The sequence below is a fragment of the Ambystoma mexicanum genome, chromosome 1q (assembly GCF_040938575.1).
Source record: "Ambystoma mexicanum isolate Mex_15411 chromosome 1q, UKY_AmexF1_1, whole genome shotgun sequence".
NCBI lineage: Eukaryota > Metazoa > Chordata > Amphibia > Caudata > Ambystomatidae > Ambystoma > Ambystoma mexicanum.
In genome coordinates, this window is record NC_090922.1 from 828709786 (window position 1) to 828735410 (window position 25625).

The window sequence follows — 25625 nt, forward strand, 5'->3', positions numbered from 1 at the left end:
CTTGAGAATTTGTCTGTAAGGTATTTTGGCACCGTATTAGCAAGGCATTTATACATGATGACTAGCGCGCACGGGTAGCCAGAATGCATCCCGTTTAAGGGCTGTAATGTGTGCAGAGCGAGGGATATTCAATGCCGACCTAAGGGCGTTATTTTGTAATACTTGAGGTCTGTTTAAGCTCAGTGCCGAAGAGCCTAGGAATAGAGTGTTGCAATAATCCATCTTCAAGAGGATCAGTGCTCCGGTTAGAGTAATGCAACTGTTGGTCGATAAGTAGGGTTTGCAGGCATTTATCAGTTTGATAGTGTAAGCTGTGGTAGAGGCTATAGTATTAACTTGTTTTTTAAGAGATAAAGTGGAGTCTAGATAGACCCCCAAGGGTTTTGACCACGTTGGCGACGTTGATAGTGTTCCCATCAATGTTGAAGGTCTTGTAGCGTTTGTCCAAATCGTTGAGGCGAACTTGTGAAACAATGATCATAAATTCGTTCTTATTGTCATTAAGACACAGGCTGTGGGCAGCCATCCAGGCCTGAATCTCAAGGTAGATATTTATCAGTTTAGAATCTTTAACATAGCAACCCAAGAGAGTGATGAGGATCTGGGTGTCATCCGCGTAGTTTGTGTAGGTGACACCCAGATTATCAAGATGGTCAAAGAGGAGCTTAGTAAAAATGTTATAGAGCGTAGGTGAAACTCAAGATACCTGTGGGACTCCACAATGTATGGATACAGGAGGTGCGGACGCTGATGGTGCAAAGACCCTAGTTGTTCTGTTAGAGAGGAGCGATTTGATCCAGCTGGCGGCATTCGGCGAGAAGGCTATGGCTGAGGTTAGATGTTTGGTAAGGATCTGATGGTTGACAAGATCAAACGCAGCTGAGAGGTCTAAAAGTAGGAGGATGGCTAGCTTGCCCTTGTCTTTGGTTTCATCCATCTGAATTTTTAAATCTAGTAGAGCGGTTTCGCTGTTGTGTCTTGGTCTGAAGCCGGACTGCTGAAGTCCTAATAGCTCATTATCTTCCAAATGTTTTTGTATTTGGAGATAAGCAGCTCAATCTAATATTTTAAAGAGAAATGGTACTGTTGTTATGTGTCTGTAATTGGTTGGTATATTAGGGTCTAGATTCGTTTTTTTGAGAAGAGGCATGACCCATGCCTCTTTTAGATTGTTAGGGACTGAGCAGCTTTTGAAGGAGGAGTTAATTAGGGCTGTTATGAATGGTGCTAGTTCTCTTGCTCCATCCTTGATAGTCGGTGCTGGGCAAATATCTCCTTGGCAGTTGGAAGGTTTGAGCCCCAGGATATTATTTTCTACTTCTTTGGTGGTTACTGGAGAGAAATGGAAGGGAGTACACGATGGACCAGTAGGATCAGGAAGTTTGAAGTTGTTGTATCCTGTAGAAGGGTGTCTGATGTAAAGGCGTTCGAGGTGGACAGGAAGACTTTTGGTCCAGAGGGGGTGTCCCACTCCGTGACTAGAAGGACTAAGAGCCATTTGACAGTTATTTTGTATCCATATTTTCATGGCCAACCTAAGTTATGTGTAGCAGAATGTGTCGTGAATTACGAGGCTAGGATAAGCGAAGTCAGACCAGCAGAGGTGTTGCAGTTGCTCATCATGCGCAGGAAGCCATTCAAGGCTGTAGCGGCAGCTACTATAGCATAATGGGTACGTGAAGTCATGCCTCTGGCGGGAATAGACATGTCTCAGTTTGGAGCTCATTCAGAGCAGGGGATGAACAGAAGACGAGCTGAGAGTTCGAGGCCGAGTGCAGCAAGGCTTTGCAAGGGTGTTCAGCCACGGGAGCCATGAGAAGAGCTCTGGAATGGAGTAGCAGTTTGGTTGCTGCCAGTGGTGGCGTGTTGGTTGTGCATTTTGGAGTATATTTGCATTTTCTCCCAGAATGTCAGTGGGAAAGCCTCAAAGAAGAGGAAAGGACCTCGGCAGAATGTGATGCATGGAGCCCAAGGACAGGATATGGACGTGGGACTGGCAGAGACACTGGGGCTCATGGGATGTAAAGTTTTGGAGAAGTTTTCCATTTCATGTTTTTTTAAAAAATGTTATTGTGTTGTTTAAAATAAATATGAACATTTAAATCTGCTGGAAGAGTAGAAATAAAGGAATTAAAGCATAATGAGTTTGTAATAAAATCAAGACTCCCTGCGCTATCACAGGGGTAATATTCATTGTTTTCCATGTATTATGTCATGGATGTGTTAGGTGTTCACCCCACTTCAGCATGGTAGGAAAATAAGAGTTTAAATTGTAATGAAAGAGTCCCACACATCGGAATCTGCACCTTCCTCAAGACCAACAGAAATCCATGCATGTTCCCAAATTCCAGGATCCATGACTTTTCACTTATCTGAGGTCTATGAATTACTAATAGTTGGAACCCCTCAAAAGTTAAAAAAATTAAATGATCAATACCGAAATTTAAAAATTAATAATAACACCATTTTGGTATCAGATCATGTTAAAACGCTAGGAGTGTTTTATGGACTCACATCTCTCTTTTAAGCAACATGCGTCATACTTAAAATCAACGTGTGCTTTCTATTCTAATTTACTATGGCAAATTTGCCCATATTAGACTGAGCAAAATCTTGCTTTGATTGCTGGTGCAATAATAAATTCTAAATTAGACTACTGTAACAGTCTCCTAATGGGTACTTCTAAGACCAACATTATAACAATGCAAACAATACAAAATGGAGCGGGCAGGGCTGTCTTTGGTCTAAGCTGACGCTAGAAGATCTCATCAGCAAGGAGGAAGCTACATTGGCTCCCGGTTGAACAAAGGATAACATTTAAGGGTGCTGCTTAAGCATATGGGCAAATTGAAAGATCTGGCTTATGTGCTTGCTAAAAAGAAGAATTGCCATGAGTTGGAAGACTTGCCATAAACCAAGAGTGAAGGTGTGGTGGAGAGACTTGCAGAAATGGGCGGAGGCAGAAACCATGGTATGGCAAGAAACGAACAATGCAAGGGGGGAAGAGGAGACCGAGTCCCTGATGGCCTGGAAATCACTGATAGTCGAACTGTTTGGGTCACTATTAGACCCGGCAGAACCTGTAGTAGGGGAGACTGTACCACAGGATGCAGAAACAGAAAGTGCAAAGTTATAGACTCGTAAAGGGGGGTGGGATAAGGGAAGCAGAGGTTAGTAATGAAAACATATGATGAAACTGATGATATACACTATAACTCAGAGAGACTGGAGGTACTTTTTTACCGACCACTTATAACCAGCCCTCCAATAGACTTTGATTCAAACAATACATCATGTTTAAAAGGTCACTTGCTTCCCCACTATCCCTACTTGGTTATTCCTCTCTTATATGTTTTATGATCATTATATTGTCATATATCACACCACGACACTTTAAGTTGGGAAGTGGTGTATGCAGAAAGTGCCGCTAGGTGGACTTTAATAGAATTGAACACTAGACCTGAATCCAGTAAATGGGTCAAGTATAGGACAATGTCAGTAGGAGAGCAGTCAATTGGGTTGATGCTCCTATTTGTACACCAGATGACAAATCTTTTCCATTTGCTAGCATAGCAGTGGCGAGTATTTGGTTTTCTGGCTTCCCTGAGGATGTCCATACATCTCTGAGGGAGTTGTAAATGGCCAAATTCTACGATCTCAGGAGCCAGGCTGCTAAGTTCATGGTTTGAGGGCATGGGTGCAGTGTCTTGCCCTTGTCTTGTGACAGCATGTTGTATGGGCAGGGAAGTTTCACTGGGGGAGATAGGGACATCTCCATCAAGTGAGCGAACCAAGGTTGCCGGGCCCACATTGGGGCCACTAGTATCATGGTAACCTGCTCCTGGTGCATCTTGTGCACCACTTTGTTGAGAAGGGGAGTCGGGGGAAAGGCGTAAACAAATTTCCCTGACCATTGAATCGACAGACCGTTCCCCTTGGATTGGTTCTGGGGGTACCTGGAGGCGTAATTTTGGCATTGTGAGTTTTCCATAGTTGCGAACAGGTCTATTTCCGGAAAACCCCATTGCGTGAAGACGTCTAAGACGATGTTTTCGTGCAATTGCCATTCGTACTCTTCGGGCAGTGGGAAGTCTCTGCTGAGCTTGTCTGCTAGCAGATTGAGTTCCCCTGGTACATGTTGCGATAGTAGAAACATGTTGTGTCTGAGAGCCCACTTCCATATATTCTGGGACAGTTTGGACAGTCCTGGAGAGTGAGTGCCCCCTTGTTTGTTGAGGTAGTACATGGCTGTGGTGCTGTCTGTGAGGACCATCACTGTCTTTCCTTGCAGGTGTTTCTGAAAGGCTTTCAGTGCCTTGAACACTGCTAGAAGTTCCAGCAGGTTTATATGTTTGGATGCTAAGCTCGGAGTCCACGCTCCGTGAGCAGTCTGATGGGATAGGTGAGCCCCCCATCCTGTGAGGGATGCGTCTGTGGTTAGAGTGGCTTCTACCGCGGGTGTGGCAAAAGTCTTCCCTATTAGCAGGTTTTCTTTTGTCCACCACCTCAGCGAAAGTACTAAGGCCTGCGAGACCACCACTAGATCGTCCCATTGTCCGCTGGCCTGACACCACTGGCTGTTGAGCCACTCCTGCATTGGGCGCATGCGCAGACGCGCGTGAGGTACCAAATAAATACATGACGCCATCATCCCTAGCAAGCGCATAGCTTTGCGTACCGTCACCTCCCGACCTGTTACATAATGGGGGATCTGAAACAGCATGTTTTGGACCCTCTCGTTGGAGGGGAAGACGAGGCCGTCCTTTGTTTGAATTAGAGCCCCTAAAAATTGTTTGGTTTGGCTGGGTTCTAAGCTGGACTTCTTTTCGTTGATGGAGAAGCCCAGTTGGTACAAAAGGTTTACGGTCGTTTGGGTATTGGAGAAGCATGTTTCGTAAGAATCCCCGGTTATGAGCCAGTCGTCGAGGTAAGGGTATATTGGGATGGATAGCCTTCGCAGGTGGGCCGCTGCTACTGCCAGTACTTTTGTGAATACTCTTGGAGCAGAAGCTATCCCGAAGGGTAGTACTCTGAATTGGTAGTGTTTGTTCTCTATCTTGAACCTGAGGTATTTTCTGTGTGCTGGCAACATTAAAATATGAAAGTATGCATCTTTCATGTCTAGCGTTGTCATGTAATCCCCTTGTGATAACAGTGGGATTACTTCCTGCAAGGTTACCATACGGAACTTTTGTGGTTTGACAAAGTTGTTCGCTGGGCGCAGATCTAATACAGGGCGCATGGTTAAGTCCTTTTTGGGTACAAGGAAGTACACTGAATAAATACCTTCTGTTACCTGAGATAGGGGGACAGGTTCTATTGCTTCTTTTTTCAGCAGTTCTTTTACTTCTTGTAAAAGAATGGTGAGGTGCTCCGGTGATCTGCGTTGGTTTCGTGGGTGTTTGTACTTTGGGTAACCGTTGAATTCTATGCAGTATCCGTGGGTTATGGTTGATAATACCCATCGGTCTGACGATATTCCCTCCCATGCTGATAGGAACGATGTTAGCCGGCCCCCGACCGGTGATGCATGGGAGGGGACCCGAATCTTCGGGTCATTTGCTGGTATTGGGCGTGGAACCTCTGGGGCTGGAGCCACGACCTCTTCCTCTGCCACGCCGTTGGCCTCTTTGACTGAACTGGGTGTTACCCTGGTTAGAGGGCCAGTTGGTAGCAGAGTAACATTGTTGTTGGTTTTGCTGTTGTCTTTGGCCACGAAAGGAGCGTCTATTACCATAGCCTCGCCTGTTAGGGGGTCTAGATATTTGATCAAGAGTCTTGATGGTATCAAACTCTTTCTTAGCATGTTCTAGTGCCTCATCAACTGCCTTCCCAAACAGATGCGTCTGTTCTATGGGTTTATTTATGAGGGAGGCTTGGGTTTCGGGTTTAAAACCTGAATTGCGTAGCCAAACGTGTCGTTTGAGAAGTATTCCCTGAACCAGGGATCGGCCAGCAGTCTCAGCGGCATCTAGGGAGTTCTTAACGATGCCCTGGTTTACAAGTGTTCCCTCTGATATTATAGTTAGCAGACGTGACCGCAGGGGTTCAGGTGCGTCCTCTGCCTCGCTGCGCAGCTTGCTCCACTGTGCATCTGCGTAGCTAGCTAATAGGGAGTTGTTATTAGCAATTCTAGTAGAGAAGGCGGCGGAGGTCGTGATTCTCTTCCCAAGTGCGTACAGCTTCTTGCCTTCTTTGTCAGGTGGTGCTTCACTAGTGGATAGTGGTACCCCTGCTCTTTCCCTTGTGTTGGTAACTACAAGGGAGTCCGGAATAGAGTGTCCTCTGATGTATAAAGGGTCAGAGGATGAAGGGCTGAAGAGCTTTTCTATTCTAGGGTTGACCCCTCTTACTAAAGCTGGATTAGAAAGGGAAGGAGAAATTCTTCTTTTAATAGAAGCCAGGAGTGGAATAGACTGGCTAACAGGGGCTTTTTCTTTAATAACTCTTTCTACAAAGTCTATGTCAGGAAGAGCTTCCCCTGTGTCAAGCTCAAAATGCGCTGCTGCCTTGCGCAATAGTGCATTGAGAGAAGGTTGGTCATCTATGGGAGAGGAGTTCCCAATATGTGAATCCTTGAGAGGAGAAGGGTGAAAGGAATCAGGGTCTGAGTGCACTGATGGGGATTGCCACGGCTGCACTGACGGGGATTGCCAGGGCTGCGATGTAGCTGTATCCTCTTCGAAATTAGTGTAAGGATCTTCTTCGAACCCCTCTTCCTCAAGTTCTTCTTCTTGCCCACCCAAACACTCCTCATCTTCCTGAAGGTATTGCTCCTCCTCAGTGAGGTCATATACATCTGTGGAAGGGGGAACCAGCCTAGGAATCTTGACTCTAGGGTCATCCTGGGGCCATTCTCTTTGTCTTTTGTGAGTGGGTGGGTCTTGGTTTCCTAGAAACCTTTCCATTTTCTCCATGCAAGAATGGAGTCTTTCAAGGGTCTCATGGGGTACCCCTGAATAGTCTAGAGGGGGGAAATCTGTGTTTTCACCTTCGAACCGCTTCGAACGCTCCCACAACGTCGACGAGAGGTTACCGTCTCCTTCTGAAAAGCCCTCCGGTAGTTCAGAAGCGTCCTTAGATGAAAGGGGCAGTTCTTGGCTACCTTTGCGCTTTTTCGTCGCGGTATTCGACGTTTGTTTCGTCGTCCGCGCACGTTTGTCTTCGGAGACAATTCTCGCTAGGCTCTCGACAACGAGTTTGTCCGTCGAGGGCTCTGATGTCGACGTTGTGTGCGTTGCGCGTTGTACCTCGACGGCCGCTCTATGGAGCGTTACGTCGGATGTTTTTGGGGTAGCGCCCGTGTTAGATGAAAGCCCAATCGCTGGTCGCGGCTGCGTTTGCGGGTGGGGCTTGAGACCTTTACGGTCTGCGGTAGACGCCGGAGTGCCCTGCGTCCCCTTCGGCGCTGATGGATCCTTCGTTCTCGACGAAGAAGAGCCGTGGGTTGTATGTTTAGCCTTATGGGGTTTATGTGCGTCCTTGTCGCCGGGGTGTTCATCCCCATAAGCAGGGCGTGAGCCGAGCCCGTCAGGGCCGGGGACGGACGTCGAGGAGCGGGAACGCTCCTTCTGGGGGTTCATGACTTCCGTAACGGACGTCGAGTTATCGCCCTCCTCGTCACTTTCAGTAACAGCGGCAGCGGGTGAGGAAACTGACTTCGACATCGCATAGTCCGCCCACCTTTTAACCCTTCGTTCTTTAAGGGTTCTAGGTTTCAAGAGCTTGCAGGCTGCGCAGCTGTCCTCTTTGTGATCGAGGGGCAAGCAACGATTACAGAGCTTGTGCTTATCCTTCCAAGTATATTTGCCCCTGCAGCGTGGGCAGAACTTAAAAGGTGTCCTCTCCATAGCTGAGGCAATAATAGCTGGCGATAACAACCCCAAGGGAAAGAAAGGGGAGAAAGAAAGACATTCTCAAAGAGAAGATAAAAGTTCGAACCCCCACTCTCCCTACTGTATGTTGGCCGTCGAGGCCAGGCCACGTGTTCGGCAGCGCCGAAGGATCTCCTCCGCTCTTCCTCTCCGTCGAAAATATGTTCGGCGGAGAAACAGCTTCACAGCTAACGTCGAGGGGAGGGATCGTTAATAATATATTAAGTATAACAAAGGACCGAGGTCCGTGGCAAGTATTAGCAATGTCTCTCTAGGAGCTCCGCGAAAGGCGACCAGAAACTGGGCGGAAAAAAACAATCTGAGGGACCTCGACGCGTGAGGGATTGTGGGTACAATGCACGTCACTATAGGGATAGTGTTACAGACACGCCTTGTCGACGTCCCCTTTTCGACTACGAAAAATAAAATGCAATACTCCGCAGTGACCACTGGATGTCGGACCTATGCACAGCATGTGATTCTAAGCAGATTAACAAACATCAGAAACATATATATCAATACTTTTCAATTACATTATGCACATCCAAAAATGTGTAGTAATGCATTTTTTGACAATTTTTTCAAGATAAAAAATCATAAGAATCTGTTGTTTGCTCCCCTCTGTCATAGAGAGGTGCCTCCCAGTCCCAAAACCACTTTACTCTGTATCACTATCATCCATGCTTACTTTCATACTGCATTCAAACCATACCCGACATGTTTCATTCCTTACACTCTTTCATACCACTAACAAGGAAATTCTTCAGGGGTAAAAACTTCTTTCTACCACATTTCATTCAGATGTGCAATTTTGTTTGTCTTCTTTTTTAGAGTTCTTTCTATGGATCCACTATAAATGAGGTTCCATTTGCCATTCACTGAGGTCCAACCATCAAACGGATAGCTAAAGGAAGCAAGAGAAGGGATATTCAAATTTTAATTTTCGAATCACCTCCAGGTTTATGTTTCTATTACATATAACCTACTGTCCTTATTAACAGTGTTAAGGAGCAAACATTTTTTAACTAGCTCCTTATGCACATCGATTGCAACACTATATTTCTCCATTTCAATACACACAGGCTACAAGTCACATGTTTCCTGACCCGGTATCTTCTAGTCTATGGCTCCAATTAGTCTCAAAATCAGTACGCCCAATGGCTGGCCTATTGCCAGTCTCTGCCTTATCTAGGTATTCTTTCGCATATAATCACCTTGATCCTGTTAGATCTTACTTTGTCTATCTTCTTAGTGTATGACCTTCAACTCCAGGATACTTTGCTATATCCACCTGGATAGCTAGTTCCCGAATGCCATCTGGGACATTCCTCCCCGTTCTTCCACTATTTAAAGCAATACATACGTGATTATTTTCAACATTTTCCTTTTATTTAAAATCCATTAGTTGTTATAATATCTATTAGTTTTCTGCATCTTGTCCATTTAGGTCTGCTCGTACTGACCTACTTTATTGGTGTATTAATCCGATTCTCACTGCTGTGTTGGGCTCAGGACTTCTGGGCTCTTACTGCCTACTGTACGACCAGCACTGTGTTAGCCAATCCTTCTTTTGTCGCGTATGTTTCAGCTTCTATTTGTCTACGGTTAAAGGGATATCACAGCATTAACTATTGTTCTTTATAATCTATGCACCTCCAGGCAGTCTCCGATATACCTAACTGGCTCCACAGATTGAGGTTCATTTATCTTACCTATGGCTATTCTCCTCTTACTCCATTCGGGGTCCTAGATTTCGGTTTCACCTTTGTTTGTCCGGGACTCTCCCTCGTTAACAGATGCTGCTCTCATCTCTTCTCATGTCTTGCCGTTTGTGTTCTCCTCTGTTTTTTCAAATGCAAATGACCGGCTTTTTATACTTTTAGACTGACCATGTGCTCCACTTGTCACGTGATTTGTTGACGCTGTGTACGTCACTCCCCCTCTTTATAGATTCGTTGGCATTCCTGCGTTAGCCTTCGGCCCCTTAGTCTTCTGTCTCGGCGGCTCTGCAATCGAAAGTCGGGAAGTCGCGGAGGAAGCACAACGCTCCAAGCCCGAACACGCGACGTCCACAGTTTCCACCGCCTCCATGCGGAGTCCCCGCGCCGCATCACTCCCCATTCACTACGGCACCGCCCTCCGCGAGCCACAGTGTCCCACGCTCACGTCTGGTAAGCACAGGTACATGTTGGGAGTACCTATAGAGGCTTTGTATAGCTCTATGTTCATTCCATGCAGTTAGATTTCTGTGGAGTTTCCAATATTCGTCTTTTGCCTCACTGCGGGCTACTTATCCATGTTGGAATGTCAGTTTATTAATACTCCTTCAACTGTGGTGGTGATAGAGTTTGTTGTTATTTAACTTTATCTCCTCTTGTAGTTAGCCTTGTAGTCCCTATCTCGACCGGGTTGGAAAAATCTGACTCTGTTCTCTCATTAAGGCCTACCTCTGTACTTTTTGTGAGGAAGATCAATTCTCTCTCTTTTCTGGCTAATTTTCTTCTATCCAGATTCAAGTCATTTGTTTGTCTCACCATATATACTACTGACCATCTCAGGTCTTCCACTTTGTGTATCATTTCAATAAAATGATCAACTATGGTTGCCGAATGTGCTCTGTTTCTTATGCAGCTTTTATGTTATGTGATGCGTACCTTGATTTTTCTTTCTGTCTTCCCTATGTAGATCTTTTTACAGGGGCACCAGATTACATAAACCACAAAGCAAGAATTGCAATTTGTCGACACTCGTTGTTTCCAAAGATTTTTCAAACCCAGATCAATCTCAGTGGTTTTCTTAGTTTGTGCACAACACGCGCAGGATCCACATGGATAGTGTTCTTCTGGGGCTTGTAGTCCCCATGTTTCTGTTAAGGTAGGTTGTGTCGTAGTCTGCTTAGTGATGTCGTTTCTCATGACTTGGTCTTTTATCGACCTACTCCTTTGGAAAGCCATCAAGGGTCTCTGTAGTGATACCTTTCCTTTTTCCATAATTCTCTCTATGACAGAGGGGAGCAAACAACAGATCCTTATGATATTTTTATCTTGAAAAAATTGTCAAAAAATGCATTACTACAAATTTTTGGATGTGCATAATGTAATTGAAAAGTATTGATATATATGTTTGTTTGCCAACCAATTCTATTGATTGTTCTCACAATTGAACAAAAAAGAAAAAAGAAGTGTTGAAAAGTGTTTTACATGATGTGTTTTAAGAAAAATAAATACATTGCTATTTTTGATAAAAAGCTGGTGTGATATATGACAATATAATGATCATAAAACATATAAGAGAGGAATAACCAAGTAGGGATAGTGGGGAAGCAAGTGACCCTTTAAACATGATGTATTGTTTGAAACTGATGATATATGCATTGCCTGTTTGGTTTGTATTGTTTGTTGAATTAATTAATTAATTAAAAGTAAAAAAAAAAAAAACATTTAAGGGTGCAGTTATGGTTTTTAAATGCCTAGCATGTACTGCACCATTTACTTAGTTGATAAGATCTTCGGTCCAATAACAATCATGATTTGTATCAACCCTGACAAATTCTCAAGAGTTGGTGGAACTAACTTCAATTTCTGGGCACCAATGGTCTAGAACTCCCTTCCGCCTACCCTTAAGAACTGTGTGTCTCTTAACATGTTTAAAAAACAACTTAAGACTTGACTGTTCAATGAAGGAACAGCATAATCAACTGGTGACTTAATCAGTTCTTAGGATACCAGAACTCTGCCGTACTTCTGTTTTTTGTACTATGTGTCCGTCCTTGTGAGCGCTCGGTGGCTTGAGGGCGAACAGCACTATATAAAAACAAACATAGATAGATAGATAGACATAGATGAATGGATACTGTTCCATCCAAGCAGATATATTCCACATTCCCCGACCCGTTTTCCTGGATAACCGTAGACCACCACAGGCTCACACAAGCTATACCCACTCCCTTTGTCTTCCTCCCTTGTAAACATTTACCATGTAAAAACCAGACCAGTCCCCTACGCCCCCGAAAAAAAAGACACACACCAAGTACATGTTCTCCTTTGGCTTTCTGATATTTAATAATTTAAAAACGGCATGAGGTCTGTGGAGAAAGGGTGGATGGTGGTGAAAATGGTGGCAGTGAAAGTAGGACATGTTTCTGAACACAGGAAGGGATAGGTGGGTGCCAGGAGGGCAACGTTGGTCTTTGTAGCCCTCTGACCTCTAGTTCCATGTGCACAGCTTTGGATCTGATGAAAATATGAGAAATAAAACCCTGTAGTGCTCGGTTCCTGGTTATTATTGGTGTATCTAGATCAATACTTGTAGTAACATGAACAGTGTTCCCCTCTTCTTAGTAGTCATGTCTGTGCAGCAAATAGCCACAGTATGTTGGCGCCCAGCGCTGTGGCCTGTGTATTTTGACAGCGAATACATTTTCAAAGTAGAAGTCCAGTATGAAATATGCCTTTCCCATGATCATACAAATACCCTGCCAGCAGGGGCGCCACAGACGACCATGGCGAATGTATCTTTTCTGATGAGCATTAAAGTGGTTGTTTTCGCCATATTTGTGTTGCTCACATTTCATTGGGGTTTTTTGGAACTCCGGCAGCTGTGAATGGTGCTGTGTGGTGCCATGGGGTGTGCGGCTGCTTTTCTCTCACCATCATTAGTGGGATTTCATCCATAGTATCTCTGCTGAGTCTTCTCGGGAGATGGGGAAGATCACACCTCTACAGACCAAAATGATGCTTGAGGGGCTGGTGCTACCGCGGAGGGCGCCTCTGCTGGAGCAGCCTGATGGAAAGTGTCTCTGCCTGAGCCATGAGGTCCCTGAGTGTGGCCAGGCTGACTCCGGCCACCTTTGCCCCATTCACCTCCAAGATCTCATCACCCACGCTCAGCAGTCCAGCATACAGCTTGGCGATGCCGGCATCCGCCATCTCCTGCACGTAAACACCTGAGAAGGACAAAGGGAGGCCGTCAACATCTGCTGAAAAGCATTCTTATCATTCTGTTTTTCAACCAGAGCCATTCCCCCTCAATCTCATCATTTCTGCAAATCTCTAATCATCCCCCATGACATATTGATTGCCAATCCTTGAACGGCTCTCGTTGTTTATATATTATCTCATAAATGTTTTTAGTATTTTAAAAAACGTCTAGTACACAATATATGAGATATATGGGATAAAGTACCTTACTTATACTACATGGCCACACATTGCCATCCCCATTAATACCTGGCCTTTTGCTTAATCTAATGTAAGAGATCTTACATTTGCTGATCTATATAATCAACATATAATCTGTTTAGATTTGTTTTTACAAGGCTAATATGCAGCTTCGAATGCGTTGCAGAAAAATAGTTTAAACATGTTAACAAAATGCATTGAAAAACGCTTTCATTTTGCACTTCAAGATAAGTAATAGCATTGCAGCTTCTTGCTCACATGCGTTGAACTTTAGCAGTGCACAAATTAAACATATCATAAACAGTTCCTTGGCAATTCATCACTGTAAAGTATCACAGAAAACTAAAGAAGTAAGGAATTTGAAAATCTTGAAAAGACTTTGGGGGTCATTCTGAGTTGGGGGGTAAGGGTTACCGGTGCACCGGTAAGGAGACCGGTGCCGGTAAACCCTTATCGCCCAATTCCGAGGTCCCTTAGCGGGAACCGCAAAGAACGTGTCGTCTGACCACACGTCCTTTACGGTCCCGCTAAGGGGCCAGGGCACTAATTACGTGCCTGCTATTTGGGGGGCCGTAATTAGCGCCTCCATATTCCCATTGAGCCCCATGAGTTTCGGATATCAAGATCTTTTTTTTTTTCAATTCTAAGTCCTGCTCAGCCTCAGGATAAATTGATTCCGACATTGCAGCCAATTTGCTCTATATTTATCCTTTCAAAATTATCAAAAAACCAAGGGAAGCGCCACTAGCCGCAATAAGGCTGAAAATCTTCTTTTTGTAAGCTCCTCTGCTCTATGCATGACAGGAACTCGGCAGCCCTGCCATCTGCCTGCAGAGGAGTCCCTCAGAGGGACGGATTCGCTGTGAATGGGAGGACATTTATTTTTTGTAAAGGTGTGTGTATGCACGCGTGCATGCAAAGGTGTGCATATATGTATACTGTGTAAGTGTATGGTGAATGGGTGCCCATGTAAATGAGCGAGTGAATGGTGTTTGAATGTAGGAGTATTTTGTGTTTAATGCTAGGCTAAGGAGTTGATTTTGGGGGTTGTGTAGTTGGGGTGGGAGGGAGAGGGTACATGTGGGTGACTTATGTAAGTTATGTAACGTGTGTGAATGTGTGAGTGTATGGTGAATGGTCAGGGACGGCGTTGGAGCCTTTAGTTGTTGCCAGTCAGCAGTCATAATAGGGCAATATATTGCTATCTATATCATTTTCGTTCTTGGGCTTTAAATGTGTGCGTTGCAGCGCTCGCCTTACAAGCTGCTTTTGCTGGAGCCCTTTCGGCAGCCACCTCCCTCAGGCTATAAAGAAGGGTTGCCTTTTAACACCGTTTCTCCACATCAGCCACTTGCTGAAAAAGGAGGATTCATAGCTTTTCAGTGGGCATTTAGTATATCAGCTCCCCGCTGGCTGGCCGTCTCATGATAATCTGCAACTATTAACCCCTGGCTGTATTCCTGTGTCTCCATTATAATGTATGCACCCCAAGGGTGCCTCAGACCGTTTCCACTCCAAACAAGGGAGGGCCCAAAGGCAACCCACACATTTTCAGCCGGAGCTGTGAATGGGTGCGTGAGTTAATGAGCGAGTGAATGGTGTGTTAATGTGTGTGTGTATTTGTGTTTAATGCTGGGCTGAGGAGCTGATTTTTGGGGTTGGGGGTGCAGGGTGGGAGCGAGAAGGGCTATGTGGGGTATATATGTCTCATGTATTGTGCATGTGAATGAGTGAGTGTATGATGTGTGGGTGGCTGGGTGTGCATGTCTGTGTGTCTGTGTGTATGGTGAATGGTTGCACATGAGTGATTGTCACAAGGCCAATATAACCGTTTCTTTTTTTCTTGTTTTCCTTTGATTTTTGCATGTCTGTCCCCCTCCCCTTCTTGCCTTGTGGCGCCTGGAAACACTTGTGTATAGGCACCATACAAATGTCAAATAAAAAAATAAAAATAAAACGCTGTGTGAATGTGTTTGTGCTTGTGTTTAGGGGCTAGGAGCTGATTTTGGGGGTTGGAAGAGGGGATGTGTGGGGGCATATGTATTATGTAATATATGTGAATGGATGATGTATGTGTGGCTCTCTGTGTGTATGTATGGTGAATGGTTGCACGTGTAAATGAGCAAGTGAATAGTGTGAGAATGTGTGTGTGCTTGCGTTTTATGCTGGACTGGGAAGGTGATTTAGAGTAAGAGGGAGAGGGGAAATGTGGGTGGGGGGCAAAGAGGTGTGCTATAATGTAAATTGAACGTCCATCCATGATAAAGTAGGCATGCTGTGTTATTAATGGGTAAACTTGCATTTTGGGGCAGCCAGTCTAGCCCTTTCTTACTCTGACATGACATTTTTTACTGGCCAAATATGATAAACCAAGCAGGATATGTGTTACTTGGCTAGACTGGCATTTTGATGCAGGCAGTTTGGGCACATTTTCTTATTCTGGCGTGGCATTTTGAATGGCAGAGCCAACAGGTGTATGTCCCTACATGGACGCACTACCATATATTGGCAAAGCCAGCCTAGACATGTTTTCTTATAGTATCATTACTGGCATTATGCAAAGCGAGTATGTTCTTATATGGGAATACTGGCACATATAGGCACAGCCATCATAAACATGTATAGGCACAGCCAGCACGATAATGTTTTTATACTCTCATATATTGTGGGAAAGGCATTATGGAAATGCTCTTTTGCACTATTGGTCAATTGCATCCACTGGATTTTTGGATTAGAGTTACACTACAAAATCTATTGCAAACTGTCTGGCTTTTTACCCAATTCTTCACTGAAAGTGTGCTGTATAATGCACCATTTTAACTTAGTATTCACAAATATTTCTCTGGGAGGCAGGGAGGGATCCCCAAATCTTTGAACCATCTTTGATTGGGTGGGGCTCCTTCGCTACACTTGCACGCTCTGGCATATTTGTGGGAAACGTTTAGACTACTCCAATTAGACAATTCACCAGCCGCCAATGGGTGAGTGGCTGGTTGGTGAATGGGTATTAATCTGTGTGTGCAAGGATAGGGACAGGCAAAGGGCATTGGAGCATGGGCATTTTCTTATATGTTTTACTGGTATTTATGTGCAAAACCAAATTGATGAATGGAAGGTTTGGGGTGGGGGGTTACAGCACAGTGGGGCAGGCAGAATGGATATTGTACCTTTGGCCTGCCATTTTATACTGGCATAAGTGGTAAGGCCACTATGATGTGTGTTCATACAAGGGGAGGGTGCGGGCACTTGAGCAGTCATCAAGTAAATGTCTTCCTATGGTGGCATTGCATGTTTTACTGGTTTTAAAGGCAAAGTGAACATGATGAGTGTTATTACAAGTTGAGTGGAGGTAACATGCAGCCAAACAAGGAAATGTTTATTAATGTAGCAGGCCGAAACATGTCTGGGGTTCCTTGTGTTTCTGTGCAGAGGGGACCTGGCCTAGAATTTCAGGCTGGGCTGCTCCTATTGGTGGCAGTACCTAAATGATTTGGATATGTTGGATATGGCTGGACCCCTCTTGCAATGGCGCAGACGGGCTAAAACAAGGTGGTGTAGAAGGTTAACCAGAGCAGTGTCAGTGATTCAGATTAATTCACAACCTTCCACCCATCCCTGTTTTGGTTATAGTTTGTCTCTTTACTGTAGCATTGCATGTATTACTGCCGCTGAGGGCAAAGTCAACATGAGTATTCTAATATACAACATGGTGGTGGGGGGGGGTTTGGGGAAGCATTTGTGCAGCAGCAATAACATGAATTTTCTTCTTGTGGCATGAGAGTTTTACTGGCATAAAGGCAAAGCCAACAAGAGAATGTTTGTACATGGGGATACTGGTATATACTGGCAGAGCCAGCATGCAAAATAGAAGTGCTGCATGCAAAGGACTTTATGAACTGTGTGAAGTGAAACCACCCAGGGACTACATGACCCATTTTGGCCGCCTCAGCATGCGTGTCTGTCCTGTGAACCAGGTGATGGTGGAGGTCAGGCCGAGTGAAGATTAGCTGCTGTGGATGCTTGCTCAGCATAAAGCGTTGGCTCTACTTCAGCATCTGATTCAAATGTGTTCCTCATTTTTGATGCATGCAGTTCCACCCATCTCCTCAAAAGCCTTGAAATCTGGCTAGATGGTGTTGTGATTCCATGCTACAGAAGAAATGGCTATGGTTATATATAGGAATCCTTTAATCCATGCTTGATTGGACTTAAAAGGTCGATTTTCTCTGCCATGCGTCTTTTCAAACTGTACAGAACTGCAAAATGTCCCAAAACTGTACATTCCCATACGACCCATTCTTGAGTGGACAGTTAGAACAACGAGGAAGGAGCTGACAGGACATTGGACTATGTTGAGATGTCTACATTTTTTCCAGCACTGTTTAATCACGGATTGAACACAAAATATTACGCAGAGAAAGTGTGATGTGTGAGACATTGCGAGTTTCTAGTTGTTATGGAGATTTATCATTGTTATGCTTCACCCCCTCTCCTAGTGAGACCCCCCAGCACTTTTTGCTGGACTGCTGGACCTTTTTCTTTGCATCCTGAATGAGGGGAGCCTTTTTCCCCTCATTCATTCTTATTTGCTCTGACTTTTGGGACTCTGTTCTCTGTTTTATCTTTACTATGGAGTCTACTTTCCTCCATATCTCTTTAAAAACATCTGTGTTTAACTTTTTTTTTTTTTTTATAATTTTTTTTTTTGTTTATTGACAACATACATAACAGGGAGGGCCATGCGGCCTATCCAAGTAGCAAAAAAGGAGTTAAACAAGATGAAGACCATATTGTCAGTAACATTTTCCGATGAGTTTCCCCCCCCCGTTACCCAAACTCCCAACCCCTCTTACCCCCTCCCGTCCCCTCCCCCCAACAATTAACCTGCCAAGTTCAGAGAAGATGCTAATACTTTAAGCTTAAGGGAGAACACTTGCATAGCATAAATTAGTAATAAGTGATCCTTGAAACAGTGGGGTAAAACCCCGAAGCGGTTAGGCCAAGGTAAGACCAAACCTCTGAGGAGTGAGTGGGCCTGTGCCATGCAAACATTTGTACAATTGCCCCATTATAATCGCATTGAAATACAGTCATCGTGCAGCAGCACTGCTGTCCAATCTTGGATAAAATCTGACATAGTATCGTTTGCTATTGCGGTGAGTTTATCGTAGTTGAAAATCACCCTGAGTTTGCAGAGCCATTCCTCTTTAGAGGGTGCCAGGGCACTCTTCCATTTTTGCGCGAGCGCCAACCTCCCTGCCCGCAACATGGCGCCAATGACCTTGGGGAAGGCATTCACCTCGGACTCGGGCAAGGGGGAGCCCAATAGAATTTCCAACGGGTGCAGCGCTGGACCATAACCCTCTATATCTTTGATCCAGCTAAGTAGTTCCGTCCAATAAACTTGTATGGGCGGGCAGCTCCACCACATATGAAACCAAGTCCCCCGTTGGTGGCACCCTCTAGGGCAGAAAGGGGAGACGTCCCGGAACATTTTAGACAACAAGGCCGGGGGGCGATGCCATGAGTGCAGGATTTTAAAGTTATGTTCCATAGCTGCTGTGTATAAGGAGCCCGTGAAGATGCACTTAAAGACCGCCCTCCAGGTGTGGTCATCCAGTGACATTCCCATCCTCTCTTCCCATATGTGCTTGAAGGGTTGTCTGCCCTCCAGGTCCGATGTAACCAGTACATTGTAGAACCTAGACAGCGAGCCTTTACGTGATGTACTTTTGGCCAAAATAAGTTCGAATGGGGTGAGGGGGCGACTGAGCAGCTCGGACCACCTTGGTTGAGTAAGTATCCCTTTCAATCGCAGGAATTCGAAAACCGGGGGGGCCTATCCACCAGAGCCTCCGCCATGTCGGCGTGTTCAATGAAGCCCTAAAAGCTGGGAGACTCTTTCCAGGCCCATGTCAGACCAGGCCTGGGTATCCCGGAAGCCCCTCATGTCCAAGTCGATGGGCGGGCCCCAGAGCGATGACAGCGGAGAAGGCCATGTAGTTAACATTTTGTTGGCTTTACTGGGTCTCCACAGCGCCCAAAGAGCCGCTAAGGTGGGATGTGTCCTGAGCTGTGGGGGGAGGGACCTGGGGGAGGCCCAGAGGCAGTCTCTGACCTTTTTTGGGTGAGCATGGGTATCTTCGACATACGCCCAATACGTACGCATGTCGTCCCGCGTGTGCTCCAGCAATACCCTAAGCTGGGCTGCTTTATAGTAAAGCCTAAAATTGGGGAGTCCAAAGCCACCATGGGATTTTGGGAGAGTCAGGGTGGACGCTTTGATCCTGGGTCTTTTGCCATTCCAGATGAAGTGTGAAACACGGGACTGGAGCACCTCGAAAAAGGCCTCGGGAACCACAGTGGGGAGTGCAGAAAAGAGATAAAGGAGGCGAGGTAGAATATTCATCTTAAACGTTACCATGCGTCCGAGCCAGGAGAGTGTAAGGGGAGCCCATCTTTTGAGATCGCTACTGACCTGGGCGAGGATTCCAGGGAAATTGCACTGGTATAGTTTTGACAGGTCTCTGGGGATGGTGGTGCCCAAGCATCTTGTGGATTCTCGCTCGATTCTAACCCCCTGAATGTCGGAATTGTTCCCGATATCTTGTTCCCCCGGGCCCATGGGCATGATGCTTGATTTGGATGTGTTTATTCTAAGCCCCGAAAAGGAGCCAAAAGAGTGTATGAGATCAAACAGTCTCGGTAGGGACTGTTGAATGTTGGTCAGGTAACCAAGTATGTCGTCTGCGAATAGGGAGAGCTTAAATTCACACTCACCACACCGTATTCCCATGACTACCGGGTCGTTCCTGACCGCTATGGCGAGGGGCTCCATGGCCAGGGCATATAAGAGGGGCGATAGGGGACATCCTTGCCGGGTGCCCCTAGAGAGGGAAAAAGGCTCAGATGTACCCCCGTTAACCAGTACTCTCGCCAAGGGCGAGTTGTACAGTGCTGCGACCCACCCGCAAAAATTAACTCCCAATCCCATCTTCCGAAGAACCTTGATCATGTAAGGCCATTTGACGCGGTCGAAGGCCTTTTCTGAGTCGAGTGAGAGGAGGTATCCCTCCACTCCCTGTTCGGATGCCTCATGCATAAGGTCGAGGGTTTTTCTTATGTTGTCTGACCCTTGACGCCCCGGGATGAAACCCACTTGATCCCCATGTACCAGGGTAGGGAGGAGTTTTGCCAATCTATTCGCCAGAAGTTTGGCCAGAATTTTAACATCAGTGTTTAGGAGCGAAATGGGGCGATATGATTGGCATAAAGCGGGGTCCTTGCCTTCTTTAGGTAAGACCACTATTATGGCCGACATCATCGTGGGCGGGAGAGACCCGTGGCTAAGTGCGAAGTTAAACATCTTGGCCAGAAAGGGGGCGAGCGTGGATCTATAGGTCTTATAAAATTTGACTGAGAAGCCGTCATCCCCCGGGGCAGTGCCGCTCTTTAGGGAGGTGATTGTATCGATTACTTCTTCCGGGGAGATGGGGGCTTCCAGGGTGTCGGCTGTGTCAGGTAGCAGGCCCGGGACAGGGAGAGAATCTAGAAACCTGTCAATGTCCACCCCATCTCCCTTGTATTCTGAGCAATATAGTTTTTCATAATAAAGCCTAAATTGTTCCGCTATCTTGGAATCCCTTGCAGTAGAAGTACCATCCGCGGCACGGACTGAGTTCACTCTCCTGCTATTCCTAAGTTCGCGGAGTCTCCAGGCCAGAATCTTATCGGCCTTTTCCCCTTTTTCCATGTATTTTTGTTTCAGAAATGAGAGCTTCCTTTCCATTTGCCCTACTTGCAGGTCGGCCAGCCTAGTGCGCAGCCTCTGCAGCTCCTCCCACTGCCCCGGAAACATCTGTGTTTTCAGTTTTCCACCTGGTTGTATGACCTCTATCTTGGATTTCAGATCTTTCTCTCCCGTTCCCTCTCCCTTTTTTTCCCGCCCCAATGCCAATCAGGGTACCTCTGATAGTTGCCTTAAACGCCTCCTACACTCCCATGGTGCCCACCTCTCCGTTGTCGTTGAGGGAGAAGTAGTCTTCTATGGCCTTCAGGAGGGTTTGGCGTGTCTCCTTGTCATGCAGGAGGAGGTCGTTACAACTCCAACGGGAACAGACCGCTGGGGCAGGGGGGAGGCCAATCCTAATCTTAACCATGTCGTGGTCCGTCCAGGGGACGGTTTCCACCCCTGCGCCGGCGACCTCCCCCTGCATGGAAGAGTCCACCAGAATGTAATCTATTCGCGAGAAAACATCGTGGGGTTTTGAGTAAAAAGTGAAGCCGGGGTTTAGACCTTCCTTGGGTATACTCGAGTCGCACAACCCCAATTCCTCATTCACTTTCTGAAAGGTTGATGCCATTTTTTTGTGAAGACGGAAGTTAGGGCAAGGGTTCACGGATTTCCTATCCCTCTCAGGGCACAGCACCATATTAAAATCCCCACCCACCAGGAGGGTGCCTTCCGCAAAAGCGACTATTGTCGCCTTCATACCTTCCCAGAAAGTGTCCTGTGACTCGTTTGGGGCATATATGCAGACCAAGGTGAAGAAACGTCCCCGCACATCCCCCTTTACCATGAGGTACCGGCCCTCAGGGTCAGCTTTAGACGCTTTGAACCCAAAGTGAGCCCCGGGAGACACCAGTAAAGCCACTCCCCTCTTCTTGGTCTGGGCAGAGGCAGAGAGCACCTGTTCTATGTTTTTGGCCTTGAGTTTGGGCTCCTTCCCCCGAACCCAGTGGGTCTCCTGCACAAAGAGGAATTGTAGATTCATCCTCTTAAATTCACGCATAAGGAGCGACCTCTTGGTGGGTGAGTTGAGCCCACGTACATTCAAAGACCCCACTGACAAGGATTGGAGTGAATCATCCATTGGGACACAATTTGAAGCTCATAGCTCCAATTTCAAGGATGCAAGTGTCGTAGTTCTCAAATTGTGTGGTCAAGTCCCTGAGCCTTGGCGTACTATAACTATTTCCCCAACAACCCAACTTCCCCCTTCTCCTCCCCCACCCCCCTCCCCCCAGATCGCCTGGTTGTGTTGAGGCATCGTCCCAAAGTCACACAACCGGCCAACCATGTCTCCCTCCTCCGGGCTCATTACCTCTTCATAAGCACCCTTATGAGCCCCCCCCCTTCTTCGGGGACAATACAAAACGAGAATCATAACAACCTCCCCCCTTGAAACGTTCTTGAATGAATTGTTCGTTGGACACCAATGGTTCGTTTCAGCCATTCTGAATGTCCGGAGACGTTGGGGCCACTCTCCTGAATTTCCTTTGGCCTCGTACTCTGCGCCTCTCCTTCGGAGCATTGTTCCCTTTTGGGCCCTTCGGGGCTCGCTCCCGATCGTGGTCACCTGGTTCCAAACCCGAGCCATCTAGGAGTTCACCCGTCACTCTATGGATGTCGTCCTCGGTGACCAGGGCATATTTATATCCCTCGAACTCAAAAGAAAGTGAAAAAGGATACCCCCACCTGTAACGGACTCCCTTGGCTTGGAGCATTTTTGTCAGAGGGGAACAAAGGCGGCGTCTCGCCAGAGTGAAGGCCGATAAGTCTTGATATACCGAGATCTGGGCCCCTTCCCAATCCACCGGGCCCTTCTTGCGAGCGAGCTCGAGGATCCTGCTTTTCTCTGAGAAATAGTGGAAGCGGACTAAGACGGACCTGGGGCCTCTGGAGGCTGCCCCCGCTCTGTGGGCTCTGTCAATAGTGGGCTCGTTGGTATTGGCCCCGTCAAAGAGCACTCCCACCACCGCGTTTACGGCCTTGACGATGTCCGCCTGGGTTTCGCCATCTTGTTCCGGGAAACCTAAGAAGCGTAGGTTGCAGCGCCCTTCCCTATTTTCCAAATCGTCCATTTTTAGAGAACATTTCTCCTCTCTTCTCTCCAGTTCCGATAGGCGCATGTCAAATTGCGTCTCGAAGATGCCATTCGAGGTAGTATTATTTTCCAATGCCTGCACCCTGTCATCTAGATTGTCCACCTTTTTGTCTAGGGTGTCCAGCCTATGGGTAATATCTGCGCGGAATCCTCTAATTTCCTCAAGAAGGGCCGCCATTCCCCTGGAGACCACGTTTGCATCTGTTGCTTCTTGCTGCGTTTGGGCCGCCATTCCAGGGGCTGTGGGGGACTCTGGGAACGGACGCCGGAACCTCTGTAGCGATTCCCTCCAGGACATAGGCCTTCTTCGGGCCCACTTGCTCCGCGGGGGCCACCACCGGGAGATCGTAGCCAGTGGGGCCTGGTTAGCCTCTTTGCATCCTGGGGAGGCGGGGGCCCCTGGTTGGCCTGGGGCCAAGGGCGGAGGTCCGGTTATGGGGGGTTCAGCGCCGCTATCAGGTCCCTTAGTGTGGGTGGGGGTCTCCCCTTCTCGGGTTTTCACCTTGTAGTTCACCGCAGTTGGGGCCGTGGCCTGGGGTGGTGTAGCTAGCCAGGGAGGGGGCGGGGAGGGGGTCCCGGGCCCCTCGGAGCGACTTTATGCAGCACTTGCGGGGGGTAGATGCTCCCAGTTGGGCCCAGCGCCCCACTCCGTCTCAGGGTGCTTGTGTGGGCTACACTGGGTTTCTCTCCTTCCCCCCCCCGATGAGTCTTGTTACCCCCGGCGGGTGCCCAGCCCCGGGTTGGGCCTCCTTACCTCGGGGGGCCTCTCCTGCGCCGATCGGGGGATTCCGTGCACTTCTGGGGTGCTCGTTCTCGCCTCCCCGTTGGGAGTGCTTCGCGATCTGCCGCAGCGCCCTCTTCTCGGGCTCCCGGGACCTCCTCTCGGGCCGTTGCTCCGCCGCCGACAACCGAGGCTGGGTTTGAGCTGGGGGTGCTCTGCACCTTCGTACTGGGGGGGGGGGTGTATGTCCCGCTCCGGGGGTGTCGGGGGGGCTCAGGTCCCTCGATTAGCGCCCAGCTGGGGAGACGAGCGGAGATGCTTCAGAACATCTCGGCGCCCCCTGGTGGATCCGTGTTTAACTTTTGCAGCACACAGCACCCTATGTGCAGTGTTGCTGGGAACCTTTGGGTTCTCCTTTAACATTCTTTCACTACCCTTGAGAACCACAGTTCTCAAGGATAGAGAGATACCTTGTGTCCCTCCTAAAACTGTATACTATGAGAGATTAGCACACACCACCTTATGTGGAGTATTGCGGGGGATAACTAGTATCCCCCTTCTCTCTGTTCCTGTGACTTTTTAGTCACATAGACAACCCTATAGTTATGGCTGGTGGCAGTGGACGTGTTCTACCAACGATTGTGCTATTTTCTACCGCTGACTGTGTTCACATTCGCAGTTATGCACAATAGGGTCACCTATGTTCTAACATGGTGGCTCGTTTCTTATTTCGACATTCCTGTTAGAGAGAATTCTCTGAAATGTGCTAATTCCCCTCTAACTTAGTGACCCCCAGCTCTTTTGCTGGACTTTAGGACTTTTAATTTTTACCTTGGAGTGAGTGAGACCTTTTTCCTCGCTCTCTCATGTGTTTTCCTTAGATTTTGAGCTCTGTGTTTTGGGGTCTGGCAAACTCCATAGGCATCATATTTTTAAATTGTGACACACAGCACCTTCAGTGCAGTGGCACAGGGAAGTCCTTTGTATTTCCCAAAGGTTCAAAGACCTTCTCTTGGATAAACTACTGTTTCCAAGAGCAGTGAAGTGAAAGTGAAATTGACTTTATTACATTTTGTAACTTTCTAGACCCAGCACACACTATTTTACAATAGGGTGCTGGGGGGGGGGGGGTTACCTAGTATACCCTTTGTCTAGTTTCTCTTGTAACATTTTTATGTTACCCTTTCTACAATTAATGGCTGGTGGCAGTGGTTTAATTATTCCTACCATTGTGTGTTTTGACCAAGGGCTGCTTTCGCAGCTGCCTTATTGCACCCATGGGTGCCCATCTTCTCAAATGTTCCCTGGGCTTGTTTTTTCGCCATTTCTTGTTGGAAAGGCCCTTCCTGAGATTTACTCTGCGCGCCAAACCAGGTTTGGTACCTTTGTTCATTTTGTCTTTGGCGGGATTCACTGGCAGAGCAGGAAGCAAGGGAGGTTCCCAAAGGTGATTGGCGGGCTGGTTGTCCTTGGAGGACAGCCAACCTGCTGTGTGAGTGACAGCTATGCTGCGAATGATTGGGAGAGACTTGCATAAAAGGCGAGGTCTTTTGCAAGGAAGGCAGAGTCGACCAGTGGACGAAGGAATCCAAAGAAGAACTTGGAAGAGAAGCTTGCTGCAACTCCTGGACCGTTGGTTTGCCCGCAAAGACTTGTTGCAGTGCTGAAGCTCCGAATTCGCCTCGACTAGAGAAGCCCTGCAAAGGACAACTTCTCCCCTTGGGTTGATTGGACCAATCCTTTGCGCATCTCGCGCACTGTACTACTCACGATACTCCCAACACCGCAGCCCTGTGCTCATTTACAGTGTACCTCTAATTACGTGTGCCTCCTCTGAACTTGCCCGTGCTTAGACTGCAGGCTAGCACTCAGCCATTACCATTATGCCATTTGAATGTTCCCCAATGCTCTGATATGATCCGGTTTATCGTATACTACATCCAGCTTATTACCAGCCTACCCT

At 47.0% G+C, this 25625-nt stretch overlaps 1 protein-coding gene across 4 annotated transcripts in view; it reads right to left on the reverse strand.

Moving 5' to 3' along the window:
* Positions 1 to 11908: 11908 nt before the first annotated feature.
* Positions 11909 to 25625, reverse strand: part of KIAA1614 (KIAA1614 ortholog) — a 383065-nt gene continuing 369348 nt past the window's right edge. For all 4 annotated transcript variants that reach the window (XM_069641447.1, XM_069641446.1, XM_069641449.1 and 1 more), the window contains one exon: positions 11909 to 12819. In XM_069641447.1, the coding sequence (XP_069497548.1) occupies positions 12626 to 12819 (194 nt within the window). In that variant the 3' untranslated portion in view covers positions 11909 to 12625. The remainder of the gene's footprint in view (positions 12820 to 25625) is intronic.